The sequence below is a fragment of the Phoca vitulina genome, unplaced genomic scaffold (genome assembly GCF_004348235.1).
Source record: "Phoca vitulina isolate PV1807 unplaced genomic scaffold, GSC_HSeal_1.0 scaffold14, whole genome shotgun sequence".
NCBI lineage: Eukaryota > Metazoa > Chordata > Mammalia > Carnivora > Phocidae > Phoca > Phoca vitulina.
The window spans coordinates 1,992,017-2,004,990 of NW_022589717.1; the positions used below are offsets into that span (position 1 = coordinate 1,992,017).

At 34.8% G+C, this 12,974-nt stretch overlaps 1 protein-coding gene across 6 annotated transcripts in view; it reads left to right on the top strand.

The window, feature by feature from the left end:
* KIAA1109 (KIAA1109 ortholog) overlaps positions 1–12,974 on the top strand; it is a 208,209-nt gene that overhangs the window by 193,500 nt on the left and 1,735 nt on the right. For all 6 annotated transcript variants that reach the window (XM_032412767.1, XM_032412766.1, XM_032412772.1 and 3 more), the window contains 9 exons: positions 47–197; positions 581–738; positions 843–1,035; positions 1,262–1,479; positions 3,941–4,192; positions 5,412–5,615; positions 7,455–7,649; positions 8,080–8,214; positions 11,316–11,481. In XM_032412767.1, coding sequence (XP_032268658.1) covers positions 47–197; positions 581–738; positions 843–1,035; positions 1,262–1,479; positions 3,941–4,192; positions 5,412–5,615; positions 7,455–7,649; positions 8,080–8,214; positions 11,316–11,481 — 1,672 coding nt within the window. The remainder of the gene's footprint in view (positions 1–46; positions 198–580; positions 739–842; positions 1,036–1,261; positions 1,480–3,940; positions 4,193–5,411; positions 5,616–7,454; positions 7,650–8,079; positions 8,215–11,315; positions 11,482–12,974) is intronic.

A 12,974-nucleotide genomic window follows, 5' to 3' on the forward strand; every position in this document is an offset into this window, starting at 1 on the left:
TGAGCATCTATGTGAGTGAATATGCATTTGATGTTTCTGTTTTTAGATTCACTTTCAAAAACATCAACTCCTTTTAACAAATCGAACAAAGCAGCAAGCCAACAAGGGACCCCATGGGAAACATTGGTCGTGTTTGCCATCAACTTGAAGCAATTAAACGTTCAAATGAATATGAGTAATGTAATGGGAAATACAACGTAAGATATTCAGATACAAGGAAAATTAATCATTCGTTGTAATTTTTCTTATATTGTAATAAAGCAATTTAAAACCTTTTTAATACTGAAGTGTTTGAGACAGTAGAAAAAAGCTATAAATTGCTTTATCTTGAAAATGGTTTTATCCTAAAGATATTGTAATATAAAACAACATGGACTATGTCCTCTAAAAAGAGAAAATTAAAAGGAAAACAGTGTAATTTGCTAAGAAGAAAGCTTTATTATCAATATTCAAACATTTACCACAGTTTTTATAAGAAATGTATTGTTTTGTCAGATTTTTCAAAATCCTCTAACTCCTGTTTTAATTCATGACATTGAAAGTGGTATGTCGAATTAACAACCCTTTTTCTTTTCTCCAGTTGGACAACTAGTGGTTTGAAGAGCCAGGGCCGTCTGTCGGTAGGAAGTAATCGAGATCGAGAGATAAGCATGTCCGTAGGTCTGGGAAGATCACAGTTGGATTCTAAAGGAGGAGTAGTTGGAGGGACCATAGATGTCAATGCTTTGGAGATGGTTGGTATGTTGAAATTTTACAACTGAAAACAAATTTTTGAAAATTGATTTTGATAAGTTTTCCCCATTAGGTATTTCTATGAAAGGTAATTATCATTTCTATTTTAGCTCATATTTCTGAACATCCAAATCAGCAACCTAGTCACAAAATTCAGATTACTATGGGTTCTACTGAAGCTCGTGTTGATTACATGGGCTCAAGTATCCTCATGGGTATCTTCAGTAATGCTGATCTCAAGCTTCAGGATGAATGGAAAGTAAATCTGTATAACACACTGGATTCAAGCATGACTGATAAAAGGTATTTAGTGAAATGTTACTTTCTGAACACTTTGTATGACTGCTTTTAGTATGTTTTCTCTCCTCCAGTGAGAAAACACAAATGATTCATTTTTTTTTGCAAAATGATTTTATATTATGCAACTAATATGAATGAAAAACCTGGGTGGAGAAGGGAATTTTCCTTTTTTTTTTTTTTTTTAAGCCATCTTCTGTAAGATATATGATAGCTCTGTTTTATGCTTTAGTGAAATATTTGTCCATGGAGATTTGAAGTGGGATATTTTCCAAGTAATGATATCAAGATCTACTACACCAGACCTGATAAAAATAGGAATGAAGCTCCAGGAATTTTTCACACAACAGTTTGACACCAGCAAACGAGCTCTGTCTACCTGGGGACCCGTTCCATATCTTCCACCTAAGACAATGACTAATAACCTAGAGAGAAGTTCACAAGAACAATGTAAGAATCAGAACTAAACCTTTATGTATGCTTTATCTTTCACTAAATGTTGTGTTACAATCTTAATTTAAATAGTATCTATGTATCATACTTACAAAGTGATCCATATGCTCTTTATTCTATTCACTCAGCAAAGTACCTGATTTCCTACCCACCAATAGAATTAAAGGCCATCATTTGGGAAGTCATCACATATTACCTCCTCCTCCTGCCACAACGCACCTATAACCAATACCCACTCCGTGCTCTTGAATACTAATTATGACAATACCATGTTCTGGTTTAGAGCATGGGCTGTGGAATCAGAATGTCTGAGCTTTGGATTTTTTTGGAGTTTTTTGGATTTATTAGCTGTGTCATATTAGGCAGATTATTATTTTCGCTCAGTAATTCAATCAGCAAGTCAGCTATATTCTTAAGCACTATTTTAGGCATAGGAGATCTCCTAGTAGACAAAGTTCCTACCTATATAAAGCTTTGTTCTAATGGGAGAGATAGACCATAATTAATTTACTAACTTACTAACTAAATACATAAGATAATTTCAGATAGAAAGACGTACTGAAAAGCAGGAGAAGGAGATAAAGAATAGTGTGTGAGGCCAGCTAGTTTAGAAAGATTGGTCACAGAAGCCTTTTAAAGTTCTAGGCTAGAAAGATCTCCACTGGGGAAGAGAGTTCTGGACATAGGGGCCTATTGACAAGTGCAAAGCTCCTACGGTAGAAGAAACTGTCTATTTGAGGATCATTAAGGTGGCTACTTTGGTGAAACAGAGTGAACAAGCAGGAAAGTGTCGGACATGAATGGCCAAAGATAAGATTTTGAATATGATGGCTAGCTATTGGAGAGTTCTGAACAGATTTCATATTTGATTTACTTTTTCTTAAAATACTCCTTTTTGAAGAATCACTCTGGCTGCTGTATGAAGAATAGACTACAGGTGGTGAAGAGTGGAAGTAGAGACCGCTGCAGTAATAACCATTACTGTTGTTGCAAACATAGTTATAGTAAGGAGGCCATCGGAAGAGTCCAGGCAGCAAGTGATGGCAGCTTTAACCAGAGAGAGGTAAAGTGGTGAAAAGTAGTCAGAATCAGGATCATTTTAAATAACTCTTTATAATCACAGAAGCAGTACATATGCATTGGAAAAGCCTAGAAAGTACATATAAGCAAAAACAGAAACATCACGTTCCACCCAGAAATCATCACTCTGAACAATTTAGAGTATGTACTTTCAGATAATTTTCTATAAACCTATATAACACATGTACTTTTTACCAAAATATTATTGTTCATACTGTTTTGTAACCTTTTCTAGTGAACAGTATCCAGTTTCCCATTTTGCTAAGTATTTATCTCCTCTGGCCTTCTGACCACATTCTATAATTGACCTTAAAATTATTCTTACAACTGGTTTGTCCAAACCAATATATCAGATTCAAGATCACAAGTTAAATCTGGTTATGTTCCTTTACTCTCTTTTAATTCAGCATAGTCCTTATTATTTTTAATGACCTGACTCATTGAAGAGACTTAGCCTATTGTCCTGCAGAATGTCCGAACTTCTAAATTTTTTTTTCAGTTGTTTGCTTGTGGTTTCATTTATCTTTGTTCCTCTAGTCCCTATATTTCCTTTAAACTAGAATTGGTGTCAGGTATATACAAATTAGATGTGCCCCAAAACTCCTAGCCTAGATTCTTAAAAGAAGTCCTTATCTTGAAAAACAAACCAGGCTTAAGGAACTGTTTTAGATTAAAGGAAACTAAAGAGACATGATAACTAAATATAACGTGTGATCCTTGTTTGGATCTGGAATGAGAGTTGTGGAAAACAGCCAAAAAGGACATTATTGGGATAAGTGAGAAATATAAATACGAATTGTACATCTGATTAGTGCTTCTCAAACTTTAATGTGTATCTGAAACACTTGGAAATCTCATAAAATGCAGATTCTGATACAGTAGGTATAGGGTGGACTTAAGAGCTTCTATTTCTATCTAACAAGCTGCCAGGTGTTGCTGATGCTGTTGGTCCTCAGACCTCACTTTTGAGTAGCAAGGGTATAAGCGTCCATATGATTTCTAGATCTTGTCACTGATTCACTGAACCCCTCTTCTGCTTCACTTGAATCTAGATCAAGTCCCTAATTTACAGAGTTATTGTGAGAATTGTATAAAAGTTTATGCAAGCACTTTGTAAATCATGAATCATTACAGAAGTGTTATCTGTAATTATCATTAGCAAGTTACTACTTTCATTAATTCTATCCATCCTTACGCAGCATCTTTTCCCAGACTATATTTTTATTAGCTTCTGCTTAATGTTAACCAGGTATTGGATTGTTTTCATCCCTTATCTGCATCACTTCAGCTATAGAAAATAGCCGCCTCCTGCCTTCCTACCTGCCATTCAGGGTGTTTGTGAAGCACTTCAGGATAAGTGGTTTTGGTTTTCTTGCAGTGCTCGATGCAGCTCATCATCGACATTGGCCTGGAGTATTGAAGGTGGTATCAGGATGCCACATATCCTTATTTCAGATTCCATTACCAGAAAATGGAATGCAGTTCGGAGGATCAATGAGCTTACATGGAAATCATATGACACTAGCTTGTTTTCATGGTCCAAATTTCCGTTCAAAATCCTGGGCCCTTTTTCACTTAGAAGAACCAAATATTGCTTTTTGGACCGAAGCTCAGAAAATCTGGGAAGATGGTAAACTGACACATTTGTAACTTTTACCTTTTCTTATCTTCTGATATGATTATAAATGACAGAGTAATTTTCCTTTCTCATATCTTCTATATGTTTTTGTTATATTTCTTTTTTTTACTTTTTAATTGTTATGTTAATCACCATACATTACATCATTAGTTTTTGATGTAGTGTTCCATGATTCATTGTTTGTGCATTACACCCAGTGCTCCATGCAGAACGTGCCCTCCTCAGTACCCATCACCAGGCTAACCCATCCTCCCACCCCCCTCCCCTCTAGAACCCTCAGTTTGTTTTTCAGAGTCCATTGTCTCTCATGGTTCATCTCCCCCTCCGATTTCCCCCCCTTCATTCTTCCCCTCCTACTATCTTCTTCTTCTTTTTTTTTTCTTAACATATATTGCATTATTTGTTTCAGAGGTACAGATCTGTGATTCAACCGTCTTATACAATTCACAGCACTCACCATAGCACATACCCTCCCCAATGTCTATCACCCAGCCACCCCATCCCTCCCACCCCACCCCCCACTCCAGCAATTCCCAGTTTGTTTCCTGAGATTAAGAATTCCTCATATCAGTGAGGTCATATGATACATGTCTTTCTCTGATTGACTTATTTCTTTGTTATATTTCTGAAGTCCAACTCCATTTGTTCTCATGTACTTGACATGTCAAGGAGTTCATCGCCAGTGAGTCAATATCTATAAAGTCTGGAGCATGTTAAAGGACTTACTTCTGAACTTGCCACCATCTTACTCTGTTTCTTAGGCAGTTAAAGTTTCTGCTGCTGTGGCTGGCCAGTCATAATAATAGTTATTATAAATATTATAAAAACATAAAAGACACATGGTGGTAGTTTAAGGAAATAATCAAGACTAAATTATAAAACTTTCATCGGTAAGGTTGTGCTTTTACCTCTATTTACAGTGATAAACCTCCTTCCTTTTAGTTATAATTTCCTAAGCTGTAATTTCTTATGATGAAGGGAAAAAATGGTTGATGCTCATTATCTTGAAAAAAATGATGATGCTCATCACCAGGGATAAATCCAGTTATAACTAAAAGAAAGAAAAACTATGATTTTTTTCTGACTTCTCACTTTTTTATATCCTTATCTATGTATGAGTTAACTAAATCTATTGCTCTAGAGCCACAACTATCTTCTTGCATCTAAATATAGTTTGTTAACATCAAGAAACTTTTTTTTTTCCTTCTAGGCTCTAGTGATCATTCTACATATATTGTACAAACGTTGGATTTTCATCTGGGCCATAATACCATGGTTACCAAACCATGTGGTGCTTTGGAAAGTCCTATGGCAACAATAACCAAAATAACAAGGCGTCGCCATGAAAATCCACCCCATGGAGTAGCAAGTGTAAAAGAATGGTTCAACTATGTTACAGCCACAAGGAATGAAGGTTAAAAGTTTATTTCTTTGGAGAGATTTTCCTGTATTTGGGGCTCCGTTGCCTGGGTTTAGAATTTGAGTGGAGGGAGAATTTTCATTTCTTTAATTAAACTAGTTTCATTGGGACGCCTGGGTGGCTCAGTCAGTTGGGCATCTGCCTTCAGCTCAAGTCATGATCCTAGGGTCCTGGGATCGAGTCCCGCATCGGGCTCCTTGTTCAGCGGGAAGCCTGCTTCTCCCTCTCCCTCTGCCTGCCGCTCCCCCTGCTTGTGCGCTCTCATTCTCCCTCTCTCTCTGACAAATAAGTAAATAAAAAATCTTTTAAAAAACTAAAAATAAGTAAAAATAAACTAGTTTCATTTTACTCATAAATAACAATATTAGTACCTGATTCACCATCCTGGTAGTGTAACATCTCATAGACTAAAAATTATTTTAGATGTAACTGAAAACATTCAAAATAAAGTTGGTTTAAATAAATGAAGTTTATTATAGTTAGAAAAATATCTTTGTAGTGATGCTAAACATCAGAAGTTTGGTAAAGTTACTACACAACTAAGTAATAGAATGCCACAAACTTTAAGGTTTGGGGTGGTTGGAATAAAATGAAACTAAATACTATTCCTATGAAATAAGTTTTAAAAGAGTGCTTTTGATGAATTTTTCCATTTGGTTAGAATCACCAGTCTTGTAATAATGTAGCCAGGAAAATTCTTATTTTGTGGCTGTTTTTTGTTTTAAGTTTATAGTACTGATTTTACCAATCATGTCATCTGTATTGGAAAGGTGACTACACTGAGACCTGCTAAGACTTGAATGTTTTACTTAAAAATAACCACCTTTCAAAATGGGAAAGATGACTTGGGCCCCACTGAAAATAGTTACCATGGAATAGGCTGCACCAGGGATTAGAGACTATTAAAAATGTTCTGAGAACAAAGGAGGATAAGGAAGTAAATTAGAAGATTATGCATGTATTGGCTATTCTGTACTGACTATTCTACCTTCCAAAAAGAGATTTTAGAGGAGGGGGTTCTTTTTGGCTGGGATACCATGGAGGGGCTATTAGCAAACCGCACTGCTACCTAAAAACTGCTAATTTTTATAAGAAAACCATAGCACTTATGTTGGGGAAAATCAGGACTTCTACCTTATTTCAAGGTCAGGAACGTATTTAATTGCAAATTCTATATAAGAGTAAAGTATTCTATCTATGGAGAACTCTGAGGTTAATGAAACTCTTTAAATTTAGACATGAATTTAGTTAAAAATAATATTTTAAACTTTGAGAAACAGAAACATAATGTATTAGATTTATCCAAAATCATGTTATAAAGCTTCGGTCTTGAGAATAGTGATATACATCACTATCTATATATATAAGTAAAACACTACATATATATGTAAATGTATCACTATATATAAATATATTTAAGTAGATAAATATATATATAGGTAACTACTCTCAAGACCAAAGCTTTATATGGCTCTGTTTTTAAAAATGTGAGTCATTATTTTCCAGCTTTTAAAATGATAAAAAGTCTGGGCACCTGGGTGGCTCAGTTGGTTAAATGACTGCCTTTGGCTCAGGTCATGATCCTGGAGTCCTGGGATCAAGTCCCGCATCAGGCTCCCTGCTCAGCGGGAAGTCTGCTTCTCCCTCTCCCGCTCCCCCCTCTTGTGCTCTCTCTCTCTCTCTCTCATTCTCTCTCTCAAATAAATAAAATCTTTAAAAAAATAAAAATAAAATGATAAAAATTCTGTGTATGATAGTGTCATGAAAGCTATAGGCTTATCAATGCCTGTTGGTTTAATTTGATTCTTCTTGTCTTTATTATTGTCCATGTAGAGCTAAACCTACTTCGTAATGTTGATGCTAATAACACTGAAAATAGCACTACAGTGAAGAATTCTAGTTTGTTGAGTGGATTCAGAGGAGGTTCTAGTTACAATCATGAAACAGAGACTATCTTTGCATTACCAAGGATGCAGCTTGAATTTAAATCCATTCATGTTCAAGAACCACAGGAACCTTCATTACAGGGTATGTGGAAAAATAGTTTCTAAAGTTACTAAGAAAATTCTAAAGGAACTTCCAATTACTATTTTCTCACAGGTTATTTGTGTAATAGTAATATAGTCTAATGAAATTGATTTGCTTAGTCAAATTCTCTTCCCAGCTATCTGACCTATGGCAAATAATTTAATCCATTTGTGCCTCTTTCTCCTCAGCAAAATGGGGGACAATAATAATGTATTTCATTCAGAGGGTTTTTATGAGGAATAAATGGCGTGTACTTGGAAAGTGCTCAGTAAACTGTCATCATTTGTAAATCACATACAGAAACTACTCAGTTCTCTATAGTTGCATTCAAATGGATTCATTTACATGAACCCATGTAAATCTCTTATTAACAGGAAGAGAATGGGACTTATCTCATTAAATCTTCTAATATAGAACTTTGCCATTGCAGATGCCAGCCTGAAGCCGAAGGTAGAATGTAGTGTGGTGACAGAGTTCACTGACCACATTTGTGTGACTATGGATGCTGAGCTCATCATGTTTCTTCATGATTTAGTGTCGGCTTATCTTAAAGAAAAAGAAAAAGGTGGGTAGCATATTCTTTTTTTTTTTTCCTTTCCAATTTCAGGAAAGGAAGTTGTCAGTGCCATTCATATGGATTTTTATGGTCTAATGATAAAATGAGTGGAATGCGTCTCCTTCCTTTGAGTTGTAAATATCAATCAATGAAATAAATATAAATAATATATTAGTAAAACTGTGTGACAGACTTTCTGAGTATCTGCTATGTCCATGACATTCTTTCTAAACATACCTCACACTGAATGGTGTTTTATACTTTACAAAATGTCTCCATATACATTATCAGGCCTTGTAGGAGAATCTCACAAAGGAGGAAGAGAAAGAAAATCTCTTTGAGGAAATACTGCTAGTCAAAGTGAAATGGCTAAAGAAACAACTACATAATGAAATAGCATGAATTATATACATTGTTAGGAAAACTGAATTAAATGAGTAGATAAATCTGTTTAGAATGCAGAAAACCTATCTTTTCATAAATAAATTAGACTTCAATGGTGGTGTTTTGTTTTTATGAGCTAGCTAACATTGGTTTAGCCCCTGGAAATTTACATGTTTGTCCAATAAGAAACATATGGTGACCTTAATATCCATATAGAACTGGTTGAATAGGGCGCCTGGGTGGCTCAGTTGTTAAGCGTCTGCCTTCAGCTCGGGTCATGATCCCAGGGTCCTGGGATCAAGCCCCGCATCGGGCTCCCTGCTCCGCGGAAAGCCTGCTTCTCCCTCTCTCACTCCCCCTGCTTGTGTTCCCTCTCTTGCTGTGTCTCTGTCAAATAAATAAATAAAATCTTAAAAAAAAAAAAAAAGAACTGGTTGAATATATTATGGTGCCCATATAATGGAATGGAATACTCTGTAGCTGTTTAAAAGATGAGGTAGTCAGAAATATAATGATATGGAATGGTGTCCAAATATACGGTCTTTATTTACCCAATAAGTATTTATTGCACAAATATATAAATATATAGTAGTAAAATGACAGGTGTGATTTTTTTTAATTGCTTGGAATACATGCTATTTGTTTAGGTCGCCCTATAATACTTCATTTTTCTAATGAGCAAAAATACAAAATTTGTCTAGCAGGTATTTCAAGATGGCCTCATGATGAATGTTTAAGTGAAGTTTTAGATACCAAAAAACAATGCAAAAGTAGCGTAGCATAGATTGAATTGCTGCTCCATTACTGTTCAGTCTAGATGTGCCAAAAGTCCAGTGAGAGTAAAATCAGTAATGATGACTGGAAGAAATCTGTGAGACATTAGTTGAAACTTAAATGACTAAAACCATATAACAGGAAATATTATATATAAGTAGATCCAGTCTTGACTTATAGCACCAACATATACCAGTCCCTGGTAATCCTCTTGTTTTTCTCTCTGCCTTAATATTTAAACTTAATGTGGAAAAAAAACAGACTCTAAGTAAACCTGTGAAGTTCAGAATTCTTTTCTAGGTAACTATAGGTATGTCTATATAAAAGCCTGCCAGATTTCTTTTTTGCAGTTATTATGTGAAGTCTTTGTCATTTTATGAAATACTGTGTTGGTCTTGGTCTGCCATGAACTGTGCATATTAAAAAACAAAACAAAACTTTCTTTTTAAATACAAACTGTTGCACAACAACAAAAAAGAGAGAAACAGACTCAATGAGAACAAACTGGTGATTGCCAAAGGGGAGAGGAGTGGGAAGATAGGTGAAATGGATAAAGGGGATTAAGAGCTACAAACTTCCAGTTATAAGATAAGTCATGGGGATGAAAAGTACAGCATAAGGAATATAGTCAGTAATATTGTAATACACTTCTCGTGGCAAGCATTTCAAAATGTATATAATTGCTAAATCACTGTGTTTTACACATGAAATTAATTTAATATATATAAATTATCTTTAAAAGTAGAAAAGCAAACTTATATAACATTCTTTCAATGGGAAAAAGGAAATGGGGACTTGATTATCAGACTTACAATACCAAGTGGTATTATTTTTGGGGATTTCAATTATAAATAAAAATATTTAAAATAGCTATATTTTGTAATTAAGAACTAAAAGCAATTAGTTTTGACCAAAATAAGCATAAACTTGCCTGAGAATAATCTTTAACAGCATGTAAGACTAGACCAGAATCAACATACTTCTAGAACATCAAGATAAATTGTAGCACTGTAACGACTACCAGTAATAAAAGCAGAGCAACTGTGAGGAGGCAGTAACTGAAGGCATCTGTATTCTTATGTAGTGTGAACCTAAGGACAGTTTTATTCCTAGGCTCATTCGCAATCAACATGTTATCCCTACTGCTAATTCACAATAAAGTTAAAACCAGAGTTACATAATGACTATCATATTACCTAATTTATTAGTTATTTTATGCCCAATTTGTGTCTTGAAAACCTATGCTCTAAGAGAAATGCTATATATACTAAAGTTTGCCAAATGAAAACTACCTTTGTCTCAGATTTGATTTTAATTTTATATATATTATGATCACCAATTTAAAAAGAATTTGTCCTTCATAAAACATTTGAGTATTCACTATAAAAAGTGAAAGACTGCTTACATAAAAAGCTCCTAAGTTAGTACCAGTGTTCAAATATATAGAGGGACATTAACATCCTAAAACTATGGAGTGGTACACTTTACAGTTCACTCATTTAAAGTGTACCACTCCATAGTTTTAGGATGTTAATGTTCAGCTGTCAGCTTTAACAGCCTGAACATCTTAATGTTCAGGCTGTTAAAAAATGTCCACCTGCAGCCATTCTTCAGGAAACCTCAATTTCAGTGCCCTATGCTTGCTATCAAATAAATCTCGGCATTCTTTACCATTAGTTTTAAGCACACAAATACATGTAAAATATATGCTATTCCTCAAAAAAAAAATGACATGTTAACTTTGACATTGTCTTTCTCTAAGAAATACCAGTAACTGGCAGTTATTTATGGCTTATTTTAAAATACTAGTTTTTCAGAAAGGGAATTAAATGAGACTTTTGCCAGTTCAGAAGTAAAATGATAAATGGAGCCTATTATACTGTTCATATGATGATTTAAAATAAATTTATAAGATATATATTTGTAATATTAATCTATCATTTTCATTATAGCCATTTTTCCACCTCGGGTTTTATCTACTCGACCAGGACAGAAAAGTCCAATTATTATACATGATGACAACTCCTCTGACAAAGACAGAGAGGACAGCATCACTTACACTACTGTGGACTGGAGAGATTTTATGTGCAACACATGGCATCTAGAACCCACTCTCAGGTAAGTAGTGGGTGTATGTATTTACCTGTACCCTACGGGATTATCATGAGGAAAAGGTCATAAATAATGTAGCAAGTTAAGTATGGTTTACCAAAAACAGTTTTTAGGAGGTGGCTACTTATAACATCTCTAACTTCTGGCTGTCTCTTCTGCTCCTTTCTGCTTTTTTTTAAGTGCTTCTAGCGCAAGGCAGGAGAAGCACAAACACCGGAACTAGCTCAGCACTCTCCACTGAGTGACATCCTCTCAGTCAGTCACTAGAACGTGAGAATGACTCCACCTCCACCGTTGCTGTAATTTCTTTACCATCTTTTTACCAGGACATTCTTTTCAGGTGTTTGAGGGACCTGCAGTAAACTTTTTGTTTCTCAGTTTGGGAAGATACGGTAACGGCCGTACATCATCATTAAGGAATTAATACAGTTTCTCACACATGTCCCGGCAGTGTGTAATAGAACCTACGATGTCACAGGGTCATCTGGCTGCATGCTAAGCAATATAGAACCATCCCTGAAATGTTGAATTTAATGCTGTCAGATTCAGGTTCATTTACAGAGACATGTTCTACTACAATCATGATCCCAATTATATCAACTTATTTTCATATTAAAATTTCAAAAGTATTTTCTAGTCTTAATTACATTTATAATGGCTGCTGTAACTAGTGGTACTTGCATTGTTTGTCCTTGCTTATGGTTAGCACTCACAACCTTCCTGTCATTTTCCCCTTTTCCTCTCATCTGCTTTGTTAATCAGATTTTAACTGTCTGAATCATGGAATAACAGAATCAAAAAAAAGTCCATCGTACTCTGACACAACATTCTGCAGAACAATACAGATTTCATTTAGATAAGGTTATTATTTCAGACATTTATGCCACAAAATAATTCCATAGCAACCAAATATCCATTATACAGTGGACTCTTGTATAAGAAGAAAGTAGTAACTTTGTGTTAATAATTTGTATGTAATAAAATTTGGCATTAATTAACAGTACATATACTCATGAGAAGTATTAACAGTGTCAATACTCAGAACAAAATTAAAATATTGCAAAGATCCTAATGCAGAAAACTACTTAGAAATTTGTTTTGTATTTGTAAATCTGTGATGAAATTAAGTATCTTTTAATTTCAAATGAGCATAAAAAGTTTGATTTGCCATTCTTCTTCTTCTTCTTTTTTTTTTCTTAAACATACCATCAGGAGACTAGTTAATGTGGTGTAGTGGTGGAGAGCATGTTGAGGAACTCTAGCTCTAAGTCCGGTTGTCTAGATGGCATAGTGAACTAAATGATCTTGGCCAAAGGACCTAACCTATTTCTGCCTTAGTTGCCTCATAAGAAAAATTCGGTAAACAGTATTACCTACCTTGTAGGGTTGTTACAATAGTTAAATGAGTTAATTAATGCAAAATGCTTATAACTGTTTGAGTCTTAGCAGATCAGTGCTTCATACCGCCTTTTCCCTACCCAAGTTCAGAAGCAATTGAA